General features: G+C 45.1%; 1 protein-coding gene across 9 annotated transcripts in view; it reads right to left on the bottom strand.

Annotated features, from left to right (window-relative positions):
- Positions 1–4,560: 4,560 nt before the first annotated feature.
- Positions 4,561–25,358, bottom strand: part of nfia (nuclear factor I/A) — a 188,497-nt gene continuing 167,699 nt past the window's right edge. For all 9 annotated transcript variants that reach the window (XM_031786323.1, XM_031786326.1, XM_031786322.1 and 6 more), the window contains 3 exons: positions 25,179–25,344; positions 24,923–25,014; positions 4,561–14,415 (listed from right to left, as the gene is read on the bottom strand). In XM_031786323.1, the coding sequence (XP_031642183.1) occupies positions 14,401–14,415; positions 24,923–25,014; positions 25,179–25,344 (273 nt within the window). In that variant the 3' untranslated portion in view covers positions 4,561–14,400. The remainder of the gene's footprint in view (positions 14,416–24,922; positions 25,015–25,178; positions 25,345–25,358) is intronic.

Genomic DNA, 25,358 nt, shown 5'->3' with positions numbered 1-25,358 from the left:
GAACAATATAGAACAAATAATAATACAAGGAATAAATACACAATGAGTAATGATAACTTGGCTATATACATGGATATAGAAGGACACAGGTGCCGTTACTAAGCCTTTCAAATAAATCAATCTAAAGAAAATACGTTTTAACAACTCATTTAGCTACAGTAGGTGTGGATCTAGTCTCTAAGCGGTTTGTTAAAGAATTAAAAACCTTGCCACAAGTCATGCCCACATTGGAGAGGCTTTGTCTCTGTGTGAGATCGGCTAAGCAAACGAAGGGAAATTAATTATCATTTTGCCAGGAGGGCTTTACATCCCAGATTAGCCCCCTCCAGATCCTCCTCAATTTATGATCTATGTTTTAATGAGGGATTGCTCTGCATCTGGCTCCTAACTCAAGTGACTGACTATCAGTCAACGGAATCCATAAATTATTTTTTCTATTGATAGAGTTTGTAAAGTGTGGGCTAAAACTTTCCTTGAAAAGGGATCCATCTGTCCTTCGATCCTTGATGGTGCTGCAGATCTGTCACTATGGGACTTGTGAAAGAGTCTGTGTGTGTATCCATGCCAGGCTTAAGAGATTACTTTTAGGTAGTAAAGAAGGACGGAAGGAAGGAATAAAGGAACAAAGGGAGAAAGGAAGCATTTCCAAAGTCTTCAAACAGGAAACATGACCTCTGACCTTTTGTCGAATCAAATCAAATGTTATTTGTCACATTCTTCATAAACAACAGGTTTAGACCTACAGTGAAATGCTTACTTACAGGCACTTCTGGGAGGGGGGCGTGTGAGGTCACCGTGGGGGGGAAACGTGATGCCCTTTGTTACTGGTGAATTATTCACAGCACCTCTTGCGGTTTCGTCTCAGGATTGTCTCTCGTCCTGAAACCCAACGCTTAGTCTGCACTGCTCCCCCAGGAGAATCCAAGTTCACTCCCCACCACACCGCGTCTCTGAGAAAGTGCCTACGGAGAGAGAGAGAGATGGAGAGAGAGACTGCACTCCTCAGGGTTGACGTCCTAAGAGGTTGACACAGTTAGCATAATAGGCAATCAAGTGAAGTTCATGACAAAGCAGGTCCAGAACCAGACAGATCACGTAAATGCCCAATGCAGCTGTTTTATCTCAATATTACATTCTTTTTGGGTAACAATTAAGTAGTTTACTGGGATTATTTTCAATTAAAATGGTTAAAAATAAACAAAAATAGCTTATTAGCAAAGAGTAAAAGGACTGTCTGGGAGGTCTGAATGGGGAAGGGAAAACTGTTTGTTTGGAACTCTCTTTCTTATTGATCTATTAACTAATTTACCACATGGTGATGTCACCAGGCAGGCCAAAACTCCATCCCACCAAAACAGTCTTTTCAAACAGCCCTTTTAGTGATAACGCCCTTTTCATAATGTTTTACAATTTCACAGTATTATTTCAACCTCATAGTGTGGAAATATATATAAAACACTCGTCAGACTTCACCATGTCGCACTGCCACCTTTAAAATAGGAAGAATAATTCTCACATTTTACATTTGAATCATTTAGCAGATGCTCTTATCTAGAGCGACTTAGTTAGTGCATTCATCTTAAGATAGCTAGGTGGGATAACCACATATCATAGGCATAGAAAGTACTATGGGGCGGGACTGTGAGATTATTTAAAATACTCTATGAAGAGGTAGGGTTTCAGATGTTTTTGGAAGATGGGCAGGGACTTTGCTGTCCTAGCTTCAGGGGGAAGCTGGTTCCACCATTGTGGTGCCAGGACAGAGAAGAGCTTGGACTGAGTGGAGCGGCAGCTGGGAGGGCCAAGAATGAAGTGCTTGGGTTGGGGTGTAGGGTTTGAGCATAGCCTGAAGGTATAGGGGCAAGTACCATGGTTTTGTAGAGGATGTGAGCTTCGACTGAAAGCCAGTGGAGTGAGTGGAGGAGCGGGGTGACATGGGAGAGCGTGGGAAGGTTGAACAGCAGGCAGGCAGCAGCGTTCTGGATAAGTCGCAGGGGTTTGATGGCACAAGCGGGGAGCCCAGCCAAAAGCGAGTTACAATAGTCCAAACGGGAGAGGCCAAGTGCTTGGATTAGGACCTGCGCCACCTCCTGTGTGAGGAAAGGTCGTACTCTATGGATGTTGCAGAGCATGAGCATGCAGGAGCAGGAACACGATAATCGAGAATTTCAATAAGCATTTCTCTACGGCTAGCCATGCTTTCCACCTGGCTACCCCAACCCCGGCCAACAGCTTTGCAGTCTATTGGATGCAGTCTATCACAGTGCCATCCGTTTCTATAAGTCTTTGCTAGGTAAAGCTCCGCCTTATCTCAGCTCACTGGACACCATAGCAACACCCACCCGTAGCATGCAGGTATATTTCACTGGTCATCCCCAATGCCAATACCTCATTTGGCCGCCTTTCCTTCCAATTCTCTGCTGCCAATGACTGGACCGAATTGCAAAATCACTGAAGTTGGAGACTTATATCTCCCTTACTAACTTTAAGCATCAGCTGTCAGAACAGCTTACCGGTCGCTGCAGCTGCACACAGCCCATCTTTAAATAGCCCATCCAACCAACTACCTACCTCATCCCCATACTTGTTTTTGTGCTCTTTTGCACACCAGTATTTCTACTTGCCCATCCTCATCTGCACATGTATCACTCCAGTGTAAATTGCTAAATTGTAATTACTTCACCACTATTGGCCTATTTGTTGCCTTACCTCCTTCCTTACTTCATTTGCACACACTGCATACAGATTTTTCTATTGTGTTATTGATTGTACGTTTGTTTATCCCATGTATAACTCTGTGTTGTTGTTTTTGCCGCACTGCTTTGCTTTATCCCGGCCAGGTCGCAGTTGTAAATTAGAACTTGTTCTCAACAGGCCTACCTGGTTAAATAAAGGTGAAATAAAAATAAATAAAAGGAGGGAGTCAATGCTTTGATGTTTGCAGTGAACGACAAGGTGTTGTCCAGGATCACGCCAAGTTTCTTTGCACTCTGGGAGGGGGGATACCGTGAAGTTGTCAACCGTGAAGGAGAGATCTTTGAGCGGGTAAGCCTTCCCCGGGAACGTGAGAACCTGGTTATATACCCAGAAAAGAGGAGAAACCCCTCCCCCTCCAAAACAGGCACTGATTACCAAAACAACAGTCACAAATCGCCCCCTTAATCCTGGTTGATGTGTAAACAATCATCTGCAAGGCAATAGGAGTCAAGAGTTCACACACCAAGTAGGCTACTGTGAAGACAGGCAGCACTTAAAGTAGATGGCCATAGATGACAACAAAATGATACTTTCCTGCCGATTTCAGGAGTCTTATAGCTGTAGAAAAAAAAAAATGTGAGGTTAGCAGAGACTCACTGTCTTTTTCTAGTTCAATGAAAGTGAATGAACTAAGTAGACCAGACCCAGCTCCTATTGCAATGGTGGCTATGGGAGACACACCCAGCTGAGTAGATCAGAATGTACCATTTCTTTTCAATGGTAAAAGGCCTGAGTGAACTATGTTAATTTATTATCCATCTTTGATCTTAGTACAAAATATTTCCATCAACTTCCTGAATCTCTTAAGACAGACAAACTGTAGTCTTATACTATATAATACCTGATGCACTGTATCAAGATAAAAATGCATGTGCTGTATCAACGAAATCCTACACAATCCTCAGTTTTAGGTTACCAAACCTTCAACTAAATTCACAACCTTTTGCTTATGGGTGTGGTGGAGAGGTGTGCCCTTTTCTGTCCAACGATGTCTAAGATTCGGGGACCTTTTTGATACTCATGAGTGCCCATAGTGGACATTGTTGGTGTCTCTTGAAGCCCTCTGATAAAATGAGCCTTTCGACATTGGGTAGTTTATGTATTAACGCTGTGTAATCACCTACTTGAATTACAATGTGTTCCTTCACGGTTGTCTAACAATAGAAAAAGTTTCACCTCACCATACCAGGACATTTATTCAAGTGGTTAACCAACGTGGGGGAAAAAAAGCACAGTAAGGGATTTAAAGTAGGAGTGTGTCAAAGAGTTCATGCCATCACTACGCACATGTGCAACTCTTTTGCATTTTTAACCACCAAAGTGAGATCGAGCCAAGAAACACTTGTGGCTGAAATGAGGCGTGAGAGTAAGACACCAGTATGAAGCAGCCATGCAGCGTTCAACAGAGCGCAGGCTTCATCTCCCCTCAGACAGCTGGCATCAGCACTTCAAACCACTAAGTGCTGGGATTAGTCATAGAGGCCCTTTAATGCTGCACATATCCACCAAACATCAGGTGATCCCTCACACAATTGCGATAGAAAGCAAGTTGTGATCAAGCAGACTCATTTTACCACACTGTGAAATTCCGAATTTGTCAGAGAGGCGTGATACTGTTTATGTTTGAACTACCTTTCATTACTCTGCACTTCAGCCTGAATTAATAATTTTTGTCTGTCTGTGATCCTTTCCATCGCTTTAATATTTCAATGAGTGAATAGTAGCAGTTTCGCACAAACACCTGACAAGTTACAGACCATCACAATCAGTGCATTTGTGAAATAAGTAACAAGGCCACTGAAATACGGCATTAGCGTCTTTATTTCATGTTTTTGTTGTTGTTGCATAGGAAATGCACATCTTGCTTCCAGTAATTGAGTCTGCGTGGATGTGATGGTTTCACTAACGGGCCGAGAGGGATGATTCTACACCAGTTTGACAAGAAACAACAGTAGAAAGGGAAACGGAAAAACAGTCACACAAAGCGTTCCCAGGACAACTGAGTGGTAACAACAACTCCCATCTTAACATAGGATGGATAGAATGACAGTCAAACAACAATGGAGCTAGTAACATCCAACAAACAATAGGTGCTTAGTGGTTTATCGTCTTCTGTTCCATAAAAGTATAGTAGAGGCACAAGGTTCTAGTCAGTTTCACTTATCTGTTGAATCATAAAACGTCTGATGGTGGTTTATGAGGACGTGGGGAGGCAGTGATGGGATTCTGGGATAATGGAGGATTCTGGGATAATGGAGGATTCTGGGATAATGGAGGACTCCGTGATGGGGATGTGTGACTCAGACTGAACCAGGAGTTCACTGATCTCCTCCCTCGGTCACTCAGTTTCTCTCAAGCTGACTTTTGTCAAGATTGTCTTTGTTACAACTAGCTTGACCATGGTGGAGATTTGAGACTGAAGGCTGGGTGAAGTTGCCATATTCACTAACACACCATATGAACAAGTATCGACAGCAGTTCAACTTCCTAGTTTGACATCCAAAAAGTGAAACACTAGTCTACTAAGCTCCACTTTTATTATGAAAGTAAGTCACGTCTGATTGAAATCGCCTACTGCCTCAATTTCGGTTTCAAAGATAGCCGCTTCCCACATTGGACGGGCTGACCAGTTTGGAACATGGGGCTTTAAGACATTGGGAAGTCTATCCTCGGGTGAGTTAGATGAGCCAATCGAGCTAACAGGATTGGGGCTTAGCATTGTTTAGCTGAGAGTCTCTTAGGTGTGTGAAGCCGTCTTTATGGACCTTACCCATTCACCTTCGCACTGTTTCACAGCTCTTTTGAAGTGCTACCCTGGGAGCCTGAGCAGGCCTCTCTCAGAAAGCCCAACTTCGGGGCTCCCGGCAGCTCAATGAGGGATTCTGTCGTCGATAGTGCCGAACAGAGCAGAAATGACTGCAGCCATTGATTCCCCCCCCGTAGGAAGGGCCTTTAAGGTAGATTCACACTGGAGCTGCTGCGCTCTCATGGTTCTCATCAATGGTACTCCTATACTTGACAAGAGCAGAGAGAGAGAGCTGAGTGCCGATGGTCAGTCGGTATAGGAGTCCAGGGGCCCAGTCATCATGGTACCACAACCATCGCTAAAGTCAATGAGATTGATTGGAGGGAGTCCAACAAAAACACAACCTAACACCAGAGACCAAATACCCTCCAAAAAACTCTGTCGGATGAGGATGGAGTCAGGATGGTTCAATACAATCAAAGTGTAGAAATAAAGAAAACATGTAATTTGTAGGGAGTGGTGAGAAAGAGAAGGGGTCAAAGGGGGTAGAAGTAACAGGAAGGGAAAAAAAGAAAGACATAGCATTCAGATTTTTGTCGATTTTTTGTTGTTGTATTCATAACATCTTACTAGGCGATTATGGAAGATCATGCAGTTATATATTTATGGTTATTTTACATTAGCTATAATCAGAGGGGTCTGACAGACAGCAAAGGCTACTGGTGTTCAGAGATTTAAACAATTACAAACAATTATTGTATTCAGAAGAGCAATATACAGTTTTCACAGGCACTACATTTGATCTTTTTCATATGTCATGTAATATGCTGGTTTGTTTTGATTTCTTTATGATTTTCATATAACTAGTTCAGTCCTTGAGCTGGGATCTCGAAACAAAATAATTGATCATAAAAGAAGGCAAAGGCTGAATTTAACAAAGTAGATACCAAAGTTCACCATTTCAAATATACATACACATATACATGGATAATATGTGTAAATATACTTTATGGATATATATTTCATCAGTGCATAGTTCTCATGCAGATTAAACTGCTATGCTTTATACGTTGTCAGAAAGCATGATAGTAAGTTCAAATTGTCCCCTTTTATCGTTTCTCTCCCCCTCGCCCGGCTTGATTTAGTACTTAGCACCATGTAATGGTTTTGCAAGAGGATACATTAAATATCTTTGCAAAGGATTAGCGACAATGTATTTACTCGTTACAGAGGAGCGCTAGTGAACATCTTCCATGTTACCGCTCTTCGCGTCAAATTACTTTCCTCTATCCCTTCAAAGAGAACGTAACAAACAGTATGTCCCTTGCTGTTTTCCAATGAATTTGGTTCTATCAACAGGCAACAGTGTGAACATGTGTTCTTTTCTTTGAATAGTTGAATTGTCCTTTTCGAAATATTATCAACCCCTAAACTATGCCAAAGGAGTAAAACAAAAGGGGAAATAGCACAGGTACAACAGGAATGGCCAGAATTTGTCGATCTGGATTCAACGTCAGACAGAAAAGAGATCAGCTGGTATCTAGTCCCTTTGAACAGAAGTATCTCAGGTGTCATTGAAGCCACACCGTGCATGATTGTAACGCCGTTAGCGAATGCCATTCGCTCTATGTTCAGCTCCCAATTGGTATATTTCACACATTTAGGTCTCTAAATTGATTGAAAGTATTATTTGTTGTGAACTTTCGAAATACCCTGATGGGAGCCTGAAACGTTCTGCCATTACCATTGAACGACATTCTATTAGGCTTTTCTTCAGTCCTGAACCAAAGACTCTACAAGTACAGTTGCTTGGGGGGAAATCAATACAGCAACAATGTCCACAATAATTGGGACCGACGAACGACAACAAAAGGCCTTTGATGTACATTTGCAAAGCCAGACCTTTATTCCACCGTTTCCTAATCGTGTGGTAGAATTCCTCAAGAGCAGCTTCAATAGTGGTCATAATCCGCATTTCAAAAAATAAAAATAACAACAGGTGCAGTGAAACGTGTTAGGTGTAATCAGTGTTGGGAGTAACGCATTACAATAAGATTACTTTTTTTTGGTGGTAACGAGTAATCTAACGGAGTGCTGTTCGATTTGAGTAATAATATTACAACTGATCAAAGATAGGTCGTTGTTACTTTAGTTACTTTTTATATAATTCCTTTCCTTTTACAGTTTTTGATCCAAAATAAACATCTCAGATGATTATTATTCCTTCCCTCTGTGGGCGCAATATTTCAAAATCCCCGTCCCAGATTCTAATTGTTTTTATCCTGAGTCTGACATCCTCTCACCAAATTCCAGTTTCGCATGCACTAACGACTAACTGCTTAAGTCAGGGAGATGAAAAAATGACAGAAGTGTCTTAAACATAGAGTTCCCCAGCGTGGAAGTACTCCCATTACATTGATTAGGTAAGAGGACAAAATGATAAGAATATAACTGTCAAACGTAAACTGTGCCAAGGCGAGAAACACCTCTCCACTGCTGAAAACGCAACTTCAAATCACTTGAAGCACCTGGAAAAGAAACAGGCCAAGACAAAACTCGCAGCAAAAGACCCCCGAGGCCTGACCACTGCTGCTGAAGATGACTGTAAGCCAACCTCATCCAAACAACCAAGGCTGGATTTTAATCAATCAGGAGAACAGGCTGTACCCCAGGGAGAGCTGAACAAGCTTGTAGCTGGGAATGTAGTACAGGAAATGCTTGTGTCTGTCATTATTGGGCTACTTGTGTTAGGTAATATATAACCTTTTTTTGGTAACGACCCCACCACTGGTCATAACAGATATTAACGTTCCGTGAGGATGGAACTAAGAACCTAACCGATGTGAGTGGATGGAAAATGGAGGGAGTGGGCCGACGTGAGTGGATGGAAAATGGAGGGAGTGGGCCGAGTGGATGGAAAAGGGAGGGAACGGGCCGAGTGGATGGAAAAGGGAGGGAGTGGGCCGATGTGAGTGGATGAAAAAGGGAGGGAGTGGGCCGATGTGAGTGGATGGAAAAGGGAGGGAACGGGCCGATGTGAGTGGATGGAAAAGGGAGGGAACGGGCCGATGTGAGTGGATGAAAAAGGGAGGGAGTGGGCCGATGTGAGTGGATGAAAAAGGGAGGGAACGGGCCGAGTGGATGGAAAAGGGAGGGAGTGGGCCGATGTGAGTGGATGAAAAAGGGAGGGAACGGGCCGATGTGAGTGGATGGAAAAGGGAGGGAACGGGCCGATGTGAGTGGATGGAAAAGGGAGGGAACGGGCCGATGTGAGCACTCCTCTTGTAGCCTCAGATTAGACAGATCGTCAAAATGAGCCGCTTGTTCCCCCTCTATTTCTCTTGGATTGCCCCACTTCTCCAACATGAGCAGCATATTCATATTGTAATACTTTTTAAAGAGTGCTAGGGGTCCTAACTATTGGACTCTGTGGGCTAACAAATGAGACTCTGTATGGCACTTTACACATAGGGCTACCATTCAGGTGTGGCTTAATGGTGGTCTGTCAAATGATTACAGAGATCGAGTGAGTCCGTTGACAGGCACGTGTTGGTACTCCACCCTGCACTGGATGATATTGACCAGTTCTATCTTTCATTAACTAGATTTGAGACACTCCGGAGGAGTATTTGGCAAAATGTTGAGAATAAGAAGCTCAAAATAAGATGTGGGTATGTAAAAGGAAAGCCTCCTCTTCGCCAAGCCATCCTGAGTGAGTTAAAGGCGTGTATGTTTTGTGGTTGATGCCCGTGGGTCTGGTGAATGGTGTGATAATGGTTAGGATATGGTAGCGCAAGGAGAGGGAAGCCAAGTAGTAGAACGGAAAATGTCAGTAGTGTTCAAGGCCCCTGTGGGTTATGTTGTAAACTCCCATTTGAGGATGTGATTTTCAAAAAAGGTTCTCATTTAGCACAAATGTGAATGACATTTTGATGATTCGGTTAAGCATCAAGCGCCTCAGTGTCATAACCTTCTTGAGGTCCCCAGTATGTTTTACAGGGCGCAGAGGGTTGACTGCAGATAAGTGATGTACAGGTTATGCCAAACACCTTCCCACACAGCGCCAGTCTATAGGCTGTTCATAGCCTTGATGAAAAGTTTTACAAAAGTTGGACAATACATGAACAACTCACCTCTATCTAGGCAAGAGCCGTGTGTATGTGGACTGTGTGTGTGTGTTTTGCAAATGCCATGAAGAGCCGCACGTGAGCGTGTGAATGGAAAGTGGTTTGAGAGGACCCACGGTTTCTGGTGAGGAAGTGGGTGAGAGTGGGACAAGGAAAGAAATATGTGAAAAAGAACCATGTTGCATATCAAGCTGTTTATTTTCCTGCATGGAATGGTGAACACAAAAAAAAAAGATGCCGAGATGCATTTATAATAGGGGCATCCTTTGGCTGTCTATGTCATTGTCTTCTGCCTAAACTAAATTTTAAATGCATTAAAAAAACAAAAACACTCTTCTTACCAATTTCCTCAGAATTACCTAGATTTAGCTTCATCAACACTGATGCAACAAATAACCTTCAACATATAGCATACTGTAACATCCATTTACAATGGGCTTTTCACCTCAATACCCTATACTTTTTAAGTATAGGAATACGCTATACCATCAAAAGAAGAACAAGTCCTTAAATACATACAAAAAGGAAAGAAAAAAAAGAAAAAGATAAGGAAACAGGAAACAGGAAAGTTTTCAACTTAAATCCAGTTCCCATGGAACAAACAAAACCAGTTCTATTAATGTGGCCTTAATACAAACAATCAGAGAATTCACAACACTAGTTTTTTCCTCATTTAATTAATGTTACAAAAGTCCTGCATTATAAAATAGGGCAGCTTTAAAATCAGTGTAATTAATAAAACTATACAACATACAAACAACAGGTCTCCCACAGTCAGGCCTTTCGGCCCTTGCTTGCTCTATAGCTTTTTTCTCTCTCTCTCTTTCTCATCATCACCACATCTTTCCTCCACTTCTGTACCCATAACTAAACGACACACACAACACAAGAACAAAAACAGACTGCCCAAACTATTGCTTTTAGTCTTTCTTTTTTTCTTTCTTTCTTTAAAAAGGGTGCAATTTTGTCGTATTTTACACACAGCCAAATCTTGCTGATTAGATGCTAGGCTGTCCACAACAAGGTTTTGTGACAAAAATGTCCGTGCAATAGTTTTTTTTCCCCCCCTTCGCTCTTTTAAAGCCCTGGAAGCAGTTTTTCAATAATTCTCACTATTGTCATTTATTTCATATTTTAGTGCAGATAATTAAGAAAGTAATGCCCAACTCATCGCTAAAGGGTAGGCAAGAACAAAGACAAAACAAAAACGGTCCTACTAAATGAAACACACAACCCACGCACGTGTTACTACTAAACCATCACGTTGGACACCTTGGGAAAGGCTTCCCAATACTCAAACTGTCGTTATTTAAAAATGATATATGTAATAGACAGATAAACAATTCATATATATGCAATTTGGAAGTCCGTTTGAAGTAAAGGGTATAGAAAGTGGGAGTTTTGTTCTTGTTGGACGTCATATTTCTTAGTCTGTCGGAAATGTGGATTTTGTGATGGAGAGGAAGTTTGACTTGTTGAAAGGCTTGCTTGTGACCAAGAATATACAAAAAGGAGAACCCTACTATATTTTGCGGTCATCTTGTACGTGTTGAATACAAATAAAGTCATGTACCCGAGCGAGGCTGACTAGGCTTTGCGAAACCTTTGTTCTCCATGAGTGGGTCTGCCAAATGGACCGACCCCCAACCATGCAGCCAGTCAAGTGCAGGCTAACTTTATAAAAAATAAAATAAAAAAGATCACCCCAAAAAAACGACTAAATAAAATGACTAGTGTATGTCTACATGAGTGCAAGCAGGTATTGCATATATCTTTCTCATTATTCACTTCTGGGAGAAAAAAAAAGACGAAAAAAAAAAACAACAACAAAAAAACAGGAAGACTCCAAAACAAAAGGTCGTTTCCATTTAGAAATTTCAGCAACATCCATAAATATCAATAGACTAGTATTCTCAACATTCTCAAAAAAATGGGTTTCAAGTAGGGGGCGGCTCGGGGGTTAACTAAACTATCTATAAGATACAAAGCTAAGAGCTCTATTCCTACTCACTGAACGACTAAAAATGGGGCACTATCAGGGTGATTGACTCTGGCCTCGTTTAACAGCAGTACAAGACAGAGATAGTATGTCAGATCCTGTACTCACACAGCACTTCCATGTTGCATCATAGAAAGAAAAAGCACTGTTGTATACGGGCCTGAGAGGTCTTCCAATAGCAGATGTAATACTGCTTATTATAACCAGCAATTTCATTATATTTCATGTTCCTTATCAGTATTACAACTGTGATCAACTCCTACACAATGGGAGGGGGATGAAACTAATAAATCCAAAGGGGGGGGGGGGGGGAAATGTAACTCTCCACATTGGAACATTGTGCAACAACTCGGGACTAGACCATCGCTCAAGGCACATTGATGAGGAACAATTGTTTCGTGCAATTTGAGAACATACAAACAAAATATATATACTTTAAGAAGAAACGAGAACGGATCATTTCAAGAGGGAACGAAATAGGAAAAAACGACTCCGAAATGATGAGAAGCGAATAAGAGTCTTAAAGACGTTCAGCTGGTTGATTGTGAAGGACAGCAGTAAAAATAAAATAAAAAAGCCTCGAGGGGCCAAACAAATATAGACTATTGTGGCAAGTGCCTGATGTTGGGATTACAATAGTGTCTTTATTCACTAACTCTACATAATCTATGTAAAAATGTGTCACTAACACCAGAACATGCAGATTTTTTTTTGTTGATTTTTTAAATAGATTTAATACGTTTTTGATCGACAGTGGATGAGTCGGTCATAAGAGTGTATATATATAGTATGTATAGTATAGGAAACAAAAACAAAAACAAAAACTTTAATAAAATGGTCATTTGCATGCGAAGCGACTGAAAAGCTTCGCCGTCTGGTTGCGATCTTGCCTTCATGTAGATATCAACGTGTTCGCAACACAAATGCTCACAGAGGGTCCCTCTGCTTTTTCTCTTTCTCACTGAACTTCCACCCCCAGCCCATAAGCCAACTGCAGGAATAAGTGCTTCCGATTGGACAAGGCTTAGAGAAGGTCTAGCCAATCAAACCAGAACTTGGACGCCCATATAATATAATTTTTACAACAAAGTTGTTCCGGATTTTGCCTCATGAGAATTTAAGCCGCTAATTCTTTATTTAAAATCATGTGCTTTCTTAAAATAAGTTAATCATTTTGCGTTTAAAAAAAAATAATGAATCGCAGTCAAAAGCTGCAAGAGATGCTTTAAAATTATATTTCTTAAAGGGATTTTTTGTTCTACAATACAAACAAATTTACAAGATGAACAAACAAAAAATACAGCTCCCCTTATTTTCTCACAAGGCTATCGTTCTAATTGACGTTTTTTTTTTTTGTACCCCGATATTTTAGAGTCCCGGAGGTGTGAAAGGACTAGGAAGAAAAATATATATACTTTTCACCAATTGTTTCAACGACCTATCTTACAAAGACATTTAACTATCCAACCGCTATCCAACGAAATTGCACTTTCCTCAATTCAATATTCCACTGTTCACGTAAGTCACGGATGTCTCCCGTCTAGTCAGTTAGTAGAATTACAGACCTTCTACCTGCCCTTTGCATTGTATAGCATCGTACAGACCGTTAGTTTGTGGGTTGATCGGAAAGAACTGAAATTACCTTTATACAAAAATGAAACATGAACAAGCCTCCCAGACAGAAGTTATTTTCTCACAAGCCTCTCGTTGAAATACTTCTCTTCTCGTTGCAGCCTATTTACCAGCTTCAATATGTCACCCGATTGACCGATATTAAACATCAATACCCCATCCCCTCCCTCGTCCCCTGCCCTATGAGTTCACGGTGTGATGGTTGGTAGGTTGTTCTCCTCTGCATGGGGTTCCATTTGCACTGCTAGATGTCCCTGGAAAAGCCATGTGGCCGGGTGAAGGCCTTCAGCCTCTTGGTACGGCTGTGGGGGGAGAGTCCCTCCTCAGGGTTGAGTGTGGGATAGGGTGGGGTGTGGATAGATGGTGGTGGTGGTGGTGGTGGTGGTGGGGGGGGGGGGGGGGGGGGGGGGGTATTAACTGGTTGGTATCCGACCCAGCTAAAACCTCCACATCCGCGAGCCACCCAACCAGGGGCAATAACCCCCAACAAACTCAACAGAGTCCGGAAACAACCAGAGAGAGGGGGAAAGGGGGCAAAGACGGAGAGGAAACAAGAGCTTTGATTTTCCCCTCGTTTCGGCACATACACGTACACAGGACGCATAGCTCTCTGTCCCTTTCTCGCCCGCCGGACCCTCTTCAAAGTTCGGCTACGACGACGAAAGGTATAGGGAAGCTCTTTGATTTAGTCACATGATTATGCCCCCTCCGTGGCAAAGTGGGGTGGACGAGAAGAAAGAAAAGGAACAAGACGACGTGCACTTTCCCAGGATATATAGGCTGCTAGCTCTCTTCCAATAAACAGTTGAGGTGACTGGTACTATATATGAATATAGGCATATAAACCAACCATGAATGGGGGATATATATGGGCTATATAGATATATAGTGTATCTAGCAGTGAGTAGCTCTCCTCTTGTTTTCTGGGGGGGGGTTGTTGTAGCCATGCTGATGCTCTAGTCTCTCAGGCGCTGGGGATGAGGAGACGGTGACAGATTGGGGGGGGCGGGGTGTTGGGCTTCTCTCTGTCAGACGTGGGCACGTTTGCGGGGTGTTGGTCGGTTCAGGTCGGGTCGCACTCAGGGGAGAAAGTAGGGGTCCAGCGATCTGTCCAGCGGGCGGTGAGGGGTCTGGAGTCCTTATCCCAGGTACCACTGCAAAACAGCGAGAAGGACAGAGGGAGAGAAGAAGAGCATACATTTCAGATAAAGTTCATTTAAGCAGACAGTAAGTCCTATTGTTATGTCCGAGTCTGATACGTCAGCCCGCGCAGTTCCTTTTTCTCAAGAGTCGTTGCTCTCTCTCTCTCTACTTAGTACCTAGTTGCCATGGTGTTCCTATACTCTCCAGCCAGCCAGTCACATTGTGCCTTCTTCTCTGAACAATTTCAGCCATGAAATTCAGCCATACATGATCAAATAGCAACACCCACTGGATTCTCCAATTACATCAAATGAACTACAGGACAAAATACAAACTCTCCAACCCAAAAATACCTATGAGGTTGATGGTATCCTAAATGAAATGATAAAATATACAGACCACAAATCCCAATTGGCTATACTTAAACTCTTTAACATCATCCTCAACTCTGGCATCTTCCTCAATATTTGGAACAAAGGAGTGATCACCCCAATCCACAAAAGTGGAGACAAATTTGACCCAAATAACTACCATGAGACATGCGTCAACAGCAACCTTAGGAAAATCCTCTGCATTATCATTAACAGCCGACTCGTACATTTCCTCAGTGCAAACAATGTACTGAACAAATGACAAATTGGCTTTTTACCAAATCACTGTACGCCAGACCACGTATTCACCCTGCACACTTTAATTGACTAACAGACAAACCAAAACAGAGGTAAAGACTTCTCATGCTTTGTTGATTTCAAAAAAGCTTTCAACTCAATTTGGCATGAAGGCCTGCTATATACATTTATGGAAAGTGGGGTTGAGGGAAAAATTGGCAAAACAAAATATGTATTTCCCCGGGGGGGTGAGACAGGGAGGCAGCTTAAGCCCCACCCTCTTCAATATATATATATATATATATATATATATATATTGAATATATATATATATAAAGAGGGTGGGGCTTAAGCTGCATCCATATATATTGAAGAGGCTGGGGCTTAAGCTGTATCCCTGTCTCACCCCCCCGGGGATTATTTTTGTGTGTGCCAATTTTATATATATATCAATGAATTGATGAGGGCACTAGAACAGTCTGCAGCACCCGGTCTCACCCTACTAGAAACTGAAGTCAAATGTCTACTGTTTGCTGATGATCTGGTGCTTCTGTCCCCAACCAAGGAGGGCCTACAGCAGCACCTAGATATTCTGCACATATTCTGTCAGACCTGGGCCCTGACAGTAAATCTTAGTAAAACAAAAATAATGGGTGTTCCAAAAATGGTTCACGAATACAAATTCCATCATCTAGACACCATTGCCCAAGAGCACACAAAAAACTATACATACCTCAGCCTAAACATCAGCACCACAGGTAACTTCCACAAAGCTGTGAATGTTCTGAGAGACAAGGCAAGAAGGGCCTTCTACCACATCAAAAGGAACAGAAAAAACCCATTGCCCTTTATGGTTGTGAGGTCTGGGGTCCGCTCACCAACCAAGTATTCACAAAATGGGACAAACACCAAATTGAGTCTCTGCATGCAGAATTCTGCAAAAATATCCTCTGTGTACAACGTAAAACACCAAATAATGCATGCAGAGCAGAATTAGGCCGATATCCGTTCATTACCAAAATCCAAAAAAGAGCCGTTAAATTCTGCAACCACCCAAAAGGAAACAATTCCCAAACCTTCCATAACAAAGCCATTACCTACAGAGAAATTAACCTGGAGAAGAGCCCCCTAAGCAAGCTGGTCCTGGGGATCTGTTCACAAACACAAACAGACCCCACAGAGCCCCAGGACAGCAGCACAATTAGACCCAACCAAATCATGAGAAAACAAAAAGATAATTACTTGACACATTGGAAAAAACTTACAAAAAAAACAGAGCAAACTAGAATTCTATTTGGCCCTAAACAGAGAGTACACAGTGGCAGAAACCTGACCACTGCGACTGACCCAAAATTAAGGAAATCTTTGACTATGTACAGACTCAGAGAGCATAGCCTTGCTATTGAGAAAGGCAGCCGAAGGCAGACCTGAATCTCAAGAGAAGACAGACTATGTGCACACTGGCCACAAAATGAGGTGGAAATGGAGCCTGAACTTCCTGAACTCCTGCCAAATGTATGACCATATTAGAGACATATATTTCCCTCCGATTACACAGACCCACAAAGAACACGAAAACAAATCCAATTTTGATCAACTCCCACATCTATTAGGTGAAATTCTAGTGTGCCACCACAGCAGCAAGATTTGTGACCTGTTGCCACAAGAAAACCTATATGTATTTATTTTCACTTTTGTACTTGCACATCCTCACAAAACTGTATATAGACATAATATGACATTTGAAATGTTTAATTGTTTATTCTACTTTGTTTACTATCTATTTCACTTGCTTTGGCAGTGTAAACATATATTTCCCATGTCAATAAAGCCCCTTAAATTGAATTGAGTGTGTATAGTGGTGGTGTTCACATCCTTCAGTGAAATGCCATATTTATTGCTCTCTCCATTGTTCATATTTCCAGTGAGCAAGCGCCCTGACACCTCTCCCTCCGTTCCTCTCTCAACTTCCCTCCTCCCTGCCCCAAGTTGAAGTTCATGCTACCATTAGCAAGACCCGGCCCATGGCTACCTCCCGGTGTATCCCGCTTTCTCCCTCTCTTCCCTCACTCAGCCTCTTTCTCCCTCTCTTCCCTCACTCGGCCTCTTTCTCCCTCTCTTCCCTCACTCTGCCTCTTTCTCCCTCTCTTCCCTCACTGCCTCTTTCTCCCTCTCTTCCCTCACTCTGCCTCTTTCTCCCTCTCTTCCATCACTGCCTCTTTCTCCCTCTCTTCCCTCACTGCCTCTTTCTCCCTCTTTCTCTTTTCTCCTCACTCCTTCTCTCCTGTCCCGCTGTATTCTCCCTTGTCACTGTTCCGTGAGTTCGGAGCAGCCAGACGCTGCCGCAGACACTGTGCTACTGATTCAGAGGGAGCTCACACACGCACACGCACACACACACGCACACACACACGCACACACACACGCAGACACACACGCGCACACCCATGGAAACAAACCTTGTCTACACCGCTGGTTTCAATGCACGAAAGCAAACAATATGAGCAAATAACAGACTAGCGTCTCTCCTTTTTGGTTCACTTACACATGTACTCAAAACACAAGGAATGAAATCATCTTGAACATAAAGTAATCCATATAGCGGAAAAAAGCATCAAACTAAGTCATGGGACTAGAGGGGTGAAATGACCCAAGGCTAAAACGAAAGGCCTGGTGTTTCAAATGAAGGCATTGTTTGAGTGTGTGCTTGTGCGTTGTGTATATTATGTGTGTGGTGTCTGTCCTGTGCGTTGTGTATATTATGTGTGTGGTGTCTGTCCTGTGCGTTGTGTGCGAGTCAGTGTGTGTGCTCCTGCACGTTGCTAGCCGCTCTTTTCCTGCCCGCCCAGGCCTGTGAGTGTGCTGGCTCGTGACTCGTTGAAATTCTACTGCCGGGCCTGCGCACGCTGCTGCTCGGCGGCAGAGAAGACTGGAAGGTTAGTTTTTAATCAATACAAGTTGCTGACGCTAGGACTTTCTGCCTCGCTCACTTTCTCTCTCTCTTTCTCTCTCTCTCTCTGCAGTGCAGCTCCCTCCCTCCCCCCATCCTTGTCTACTGGTAACTTTCAACCCCCCCCGACTCCTTTTTCATCTCATCCCTCCTTCACTACTTCCCTCCCGCCCCCCTTCTTCCCCCTGTCCTGGGGAGACGGGCTCTTGCAGACCAGACGGTGTGTGTGTGTGTGTGGACAGTGGGGTAGTGTTACCACACAGTGGACTGGTGCTGGTAGTTGTGATTTAGAATACAGATACTCAGACACTGTGTCAGGGCACAGTACTACAAGCCTAGAATGAGAGAAAAAGATGGGGAAAGAGGGGGAGGGCGAGAGAGGGGGAGGGCGAGAGAGGGGGAGGGCGAGAGAGGGAGAGGGGGAGGGCGAGAGAGGGAGAGGGCGAGAGCGGGGGAGGGCGAGAGAGGGAGAGGGCGAGAGAGGGGGAGGGTGAGAGAGGGAGAGGGCGAGAGAGGGAGAGGGAGAGAGAGGGGGAGGGCGAGAGAGGGAGAGGGCGAGAGAGGGAGAGAGAGGGGGAGGGCGAGAGAGGGAGAGGGCGAGAGAGCGAGAGATGACGAAAGAAAGCAAGAAACACACACACAAGTAGCAGACGGACACGTTCAATTGATTACCAGTGTGTGTCTTGTTAGTAGAACCAGAGGAAGATGTTATTGGGGACATGTGTTGCTCTGCTAGGCTAGACTGGGGTGGTTGGAGCTGGAACCGGTGCCCCGGGGCTCCACTATAACTCTAACCATTACACTGTGGTGTGTTCCAGTGCCCACAGGAATGCCCACCAGATGCCCGGTCGGGGATGAGCAATACCATGTGTTGTGGGGCCCGAGCGGGCACAGGGGGGGGGGGGGGAAATGGCCCTTTGTGACCCCCCCCCCCCATGTGCCACTAGTGACCTCACACACATGGGAAAACACACACATAGGCATGTAAGCACACACACACACACACACAGATAGGGGGAATAACCCCTCTGTGCCCGCTGTCCGTCGTGAGGGAGGCAAATAAAAGCAACGTTGTTTTTATTCGGTGGTCTGATGGATCACCATACTTCAGTCATTCTCTCTTCCCCTCCATCCTTCGCCCTCTCTCTTTCACTCAATCCATGCCCCTCTCTTTCTCTCTTCCGTCTCTCTCTCTCTCTCCCTCCCTCCCTCCCTGAATGAGACATAAAACTGTAAAGACACAGACCTGGGTGTTTGGAGAACGACAGCTCTTCTTTTGTGTGGTTACAGCCTGAGCCTAGATTCACACAAAAAAACTTCTCATGCAAAAACGTAAGAAGCTTCTAATGAAAAAATGTGCAAATCGTAAGTGCAATTCCTTAACAATATCTTAAGTTTGAATGATTTTCTTACGAACTTCAGAAATTTTTTCGTACAAATCTTCTTGAGATGTGTGTTGCTAGGCAACCGTTTCAGCTAGCTATCTAGCTAGCAATGGCAATTTTTCTGTTTGATTATTTAACTAGGCAAGTCAGTTAAGAACAAATTCTTATTTACTATGACGGCCTACCCCGGCCAAACCCGGAGGACCCTGGGCCAATCGTGTGCCGCCCTATGGGACTCCCAATCACGGCCGGATGTGATACAGCCTGGATTCAAACCAGAGACTGAGAGTGACGCCTCTTGCACTGGGATGCAGTGCCTTAGACAGCTGCGCCACTCGGGAGTCCAGTTTAAGACAAAGGTTTAGCTGTCTTGGAATGAAGAACATTTGCAATAACTTTATTTTCAGGAATCTGTCTTCTTCTTAATGTTTTGCTGAAGGAGAAACATAAGAAATAGCACAAGAACATTTCCAAGAACCTTTCTGAGGAATAGCAACTTTGCTTAGCTTCCTTCTTAAGTCTGTAGTTAAGGAGAAAATGGCAGTTAAGAAGAAATCTTTTCTTAAGAAGATTTTTGTGAATCTGTGCCCTGTTCTTTCTTCAGGACATTACTTCTACCTCCAATCTGGGGCCTAGATAGATAGAAATCACACAACCAGACCAGTAAAAGTGGTGGTGGTGGTGAGGGCAACTATTTAATAGGAGAGACAGCGAGAAGGGATGACAAGAAAGAAAAATGTAAACATTTAAAAGAGAGAGAGAGGGAGATCTAGAGTCCCAGGGTTGGAACAGTAAATAACACACAGGCCCAGGGAGAGAGAAAGGTGGGGATTCCAACCCTCACACTCTAGCTCTGCAGCTGTTTGCTCTGGGGCTGTCTGTGTGTGTGTGTGTGCGCGCGCGGGCACGCGTATCTGTGTGCGTGACTGAGTGTGTGTGCACAGTACGACGCTAGCAGCAGGTAACAGACAGCCGCTCTGCGCTCATCTGTCTGGGTGTCCTATCTGAGCGCCTTCAAGGTGAAGCTAGTTTCATATGGATGGGTTGGCACGCACACACACGCGCAGACTGACAGACACACACACACACACTTCACACTTGAGTCATGGAGTCAAGCGTGGCGCAGTGTGGAGCGAGAGAGAAGCAGAAGAGATGGGGAGTTGGGAGAAAGGACACACACCCGGGGAAAGAGTGTGGTGTGGGATCTTAGCCCGTTCCTTTAAACTCCCTTTCAATGGAACCAGTAATCTCATCACGTGGAGAAGTGCTGACTCAGGCCGCTGGGTAAAGTGCCTGCAGATGAGTGTCATCTCGGAGGAGTTCAGCCTCATGTAATGCAAACCAGCTCCCAGCACCCAGAGTGGTGCGCTTATGAAACCACCTCTCCCTCGTCCCTTCCCTCTACCCCTCTATTATTCCACCTCGACCCTCTCCGCCACCCGCCTCCTCTCTGCCAGGCCCGCCATTCTCTCCACCACTGTTTCCACCTCCGTCTTCCCCTCTCTCCATCTCATCCCTTCTCTGCCCCCCCCCCCCTCCACATCTCCCTCTACCCATTCATCTCCCCTCTGTCGCCCCTCCTGTCTCTGTCCTTTTCCTCTCCCTCCATCATTTACAGCTCCCTGAGGGATGAGCAGACACTCACCCCGCGGACTTATTTACATGCACACCTATCAGCAACACTGCAACACACCTTACACTATGCCTGTGTTCCAAATGGCACCCTGTTCCCTTTATAGGCCACTACTTTTGACCTATGATACACTACCAGAGTATCCTGCGGGTCTCTTTCAGTGCACACTAGAACCAACACCTCAAACTAGCTGACTATCAGTGAAATGACTAGTATTGTAATGCTTCGTCATTAGCATTATTAGCAGCGTTAGCTATTCCTGGTCTGTGGATGCTGTAATATTAATGCCCCTACAGTTGCATTGATGAGTGATAGGTGGCTGTCTTAGACAAGGTCTGCTTATAAGAATATGCATCAGAATTACTGTGGGAGAGTAGACAGGTCAGAGCATCTCCCCCTGCTGGTTCAACCAGGTCATGACCCCCCCCCCCCCCCCCCCCCCCCCAAAAAAAAACATGACTTTACACATGACACGCTGATTATGTTTATAGTAGCCCTAAAATAAACAATTTATAGGATGCAAACTTTTAACTTTCATACACATTTATCCCCTCAGTTTAAGTGTAGGGGCAGCCCTTATTAAGACCGGAAAACAGAAAGCTACAGATTGCACCTTTTAATTCGTTCCTCCCAAGGCGATTGTCTCTGTGTGTGTGTGTGTGTGTGTGTGTGCCACCACAATGATGCTGGCTGGTGTTTGTGGGCCATCGCAGTAGACTCTTCACTGGGAGCAAATTGACACGAAGTACAAGAGCCTATTAAAGGTCTTATCTGTCTGTTCTGTTCTGCTTGCCCTTTATATAGAGGGAACTAAAGGACTGGGCAGCCAGGGCTACTGTCTCCGCTGGTTCAATTTACTGCCCCCCCCACACACACACACACACACACACACACACACAAAAGCAGATGCACACACACACACACACACACACACACACAAAAGCAGATGCACACACACACACACACAAACACACACACACACACGGCAAAGACAAAAGGGCTAGGCTTGGAAAACACATACACACCACAGAAAGGGGTCCGCACACACGTACTTGCAAGCATACTCTCCACATCACGCTGCACACTCCTATATCTCAAACTATAAACTCCTTCCCCGATTGAAAACGTTGCTTATGAATCTGAACGTGATCCCAGACCTATTGACACTATGCATGAGGCACTTCATCAACCCACTCCACTCTATCCAACTGTAGACTACGGATGTGTGTGTGTGTGTGTGTCTGTGAATTTTAGCCAGCGTGAAACGTACGCAAAGTTTACTTCACCCTTTGTCTCTCCTTTGCAGGGCTGTGTGACTTGTCTGAGGAGTGCCGTTACTATGGGACTGGGGCTGCGTGTGTGTACCAATGTCTTTGTTGGATTAGCCCGGGGGTAAGAGGGTGAGGAGAGGAGGACAAGTGTGTGTGTGTGTGTGTGTGTATGTATGTTGTATATAGGGGGCGTATGTGTCTACCCAGGATGACAAGGGGCGGGCCGTGTGTGTCTGGTGTGTGAGAACTGTATGATAGACGGGCAGAGAGTAGGGCATCACGGGGTCCTCAGTGTGGTGCTAAGCACCAGCGGTCTCAGGGGGCAACCAAAACTGGCTCCCATGGTAGCCTCCACCCACCCCCCTACACTGCACTGACCCGCGGGCACTGTGCCCATCAAACACACACACACTCTTTATTAGGCTTTTCTTTAACACCTATCCCCCTTCTTTCATTGGTATAGCCTTCATCACCCCCAACCCACTCTCCCAAAAAGCTGCCAATGAGAGAGGGGGAAGGGGGGTAGGAGGTATGGAGAGTGGGCACAGGCACACAAACAACGGCCCCTCAATCAACCGTCCCGACTGTACCCCCCTTTCCGTTTCCATGGCGAGCAGACTGGGAATGTTTACTGTTACAGTCACATCTCTCTCTCTCACTCTCCCTCCATCAATCCCTCCTTCCCTCTATCCCTTTCTCTCTGTCTACAATGGCCGCCATGGGTAACTTTTGTCCTTGGAGCCACAGGGAGGTTTAGAAACTAGGGGCCGAGTGTTGGGTGTGTGTGTGTGAGGGTGTGAGTGAGACAAGTTCCCGCTGTGGGGGTCACACACTTTAATATAGCGAAGCCCTCACTGTCCATCTCGAGCCTTTTTATGTCGGGGGCTTTAATATCGCGGCTCTATCAGACGACCCCCCCCCCCCCCCCCACACACAGACAAAATTGACATTGACGGAATGCACGGCAGAGGGAAAATGGCCGCTCGCACATAGAGCCGCTAGTAGTCCAGAGGCTCTGCCTCAACGGGCATTTCTATGGGCGTCTGAAGAACAGAGAGATTGCAACAGCGCTACTGCTGTGGCGAGAGAGCCTAGCTCTGCCCGTTAATGTAGAAGTCAATGAGAATATCCTTTTCTACTTTTAGCAGGCCCTTTGTCCTTCCGCAATAAAACGGGTTATTTAATAGATAAGACAACTGTGTCCACTTAAGATGCCATGGCTCTTATGGTAAGAGTAGGGGAGTTAAAACCAGTGTCCCATACCATCATGACCACCTAATCATCACCAAGTGCGCTGAGCTTTCTGGCGAAAAATGGCATCCTGAATACATACTCAAACAATGGCTCACAAACACCCAGATGGGGAGTGTGTGTGTGTGTACGTGTGGGTATGCGTGTGCTCGAGAAACAGGCCTCAGAGTCCCAGTCCTCAGCGCCAGGCCAAATTAATAATGCGCAGAGCGCCGGATTGGCAGGCCTGAGCAAACACAGATAGATGTGCAGATTGGGCTGGAGGCTTAGTGGATAACCCCAGTGGGACAAGGAGAGAGCGAGGGAGAGAGGTAAGAAATGAGAGAGAGAGAGAGAGAGAGAGAGAGAGAGAGAGAGGCCGGGATGAATAAATAGATAAATAAATAAACACAAACAATAAATAACAGCAGCAGCCACTCGGCTAACCTCCCTCCCTCCCTCCCCTCCCCTCCCCTCCCTCCCTCTCTCCCACCCTCCTTTCTGGCAGTTGTGACAAACACCTGCCTCCACTCTCCCAGGGGGAAGTGTGTGTCTTGCGGCCTGTGACAGAGTCAATAAATCGACGGCCCCACTCGCTGAGGGCCGCAGACTCGCCGCTTTGACGCACACACACACACACACACACACACACACACACACACACACACACACACACACACACACACACACACACACACACACACACACACACACACACACACACACGTCATCATTCCTTCACTTCTCTTCACCTCTCCACCCTCCTCTCTTCCCATCCCGCCTTCCTTTTCTCTGGCAGTGAGTCTGTCCTCTGTGGGCTGGATGTCTGGCTGGATGTAACTTGGCTGATGCATGGTCTCTTGTGGACTGTAAGAGCTGGTTTCTCAGTTATGGTGCTGGAGCTGGTTAAGTCACGGCGCATACTGGTCTGTCTGGTTTGTGTGTACTGGGATATGATGGTATGTGAGTGCAGAAAACTGGTTTCAGTGTACTAGTGTGTAGTGATGCGAACTACTGTGTAGTGGTGTGTAGTAGTGTGTAGCGATGTGAACTAGTGTGTGCTAGCGTGTAGTGATGTTTAGTAGTGTGTAGTGAGGTGAACTAGTGTGTTGTGATGTGTACTAGTGTGCAGGGGTGTGAACTAGTGTGTAGTGCTCTGTGTGTGTGAGTATGTGTGTGTGTGCGCAGTGGTCAATGATTAGAGACTACTACTGGAACACTACTACTGGAACTACTACTGCACTACTACTGGAACACACACACACACACTCACACACACGCACACACTAGTCACCAAGTGTTAGCTTATCACACAGCTCCCTTGTGAACAGAAGCTACAGTATGTCGTGTGTGTGTGTAGCAGACTCCGGGGAAACAGAGGACTCTCTTTCCCAGCAGACAGGGACAGTAGCCGTACAACACTGTAGGGTATGTGGCTCACCTGGGGCTGCTGAGGGATATTTACAAAGCTGGGGTCTCGGGGGCCCACACTGACGAAGCGCTGGGCTGGGGACGTGCTCGGTGTGGAGTAGGCTGCAACGGGTCAGAAAGGGAGAGAAAGGCATGCCTCGGTCATCCATTGAGATAGAGAAGGTGAGTGCTCGCTAATTCCAAAAGGAGGATGTCAACCCAAGTAGCCAGGTGATACGTCTGTGTGTGTGTGTGTGTAGGTGTGTTTGTGTCCAGTGTCCACTCACTTGGCGAGGTGGGGGAGTTGCCCCCTCCCTCGGTGGAGGTGGATGGTGGTTTGGAGTCTGGCACAGGCAGGGGTACGGGCCGCGCCATTGGGGGCGGGGGTGGAGGGGGCAGCATGGGGGTGGGCAGGAATGGGTTGTGGACCTTCCCCTGACTGCTTCCGTTGGGCTGAAAGAGAGAGA

This window comes from Oncorhynchus kisutch, linkage group LG13, assembly GCF_002021735.2.
Source record: "Oncorhynchus kisutch isolate 150728-3 linkage group LG13, Okis_V2, whole genome shotgun sequence".
Lineage (NCBI taxonomy): Eukaryota > Metazoa > Chordata > Actinopteri > Salmoniformes > Salmonidae > Oncorhynchus > Oncorhynchus kisutch.
Note: the sequence above shows the minus strand (reverse complement) of the source record. Positions and strands in the feature narration are given on the sequence as shown.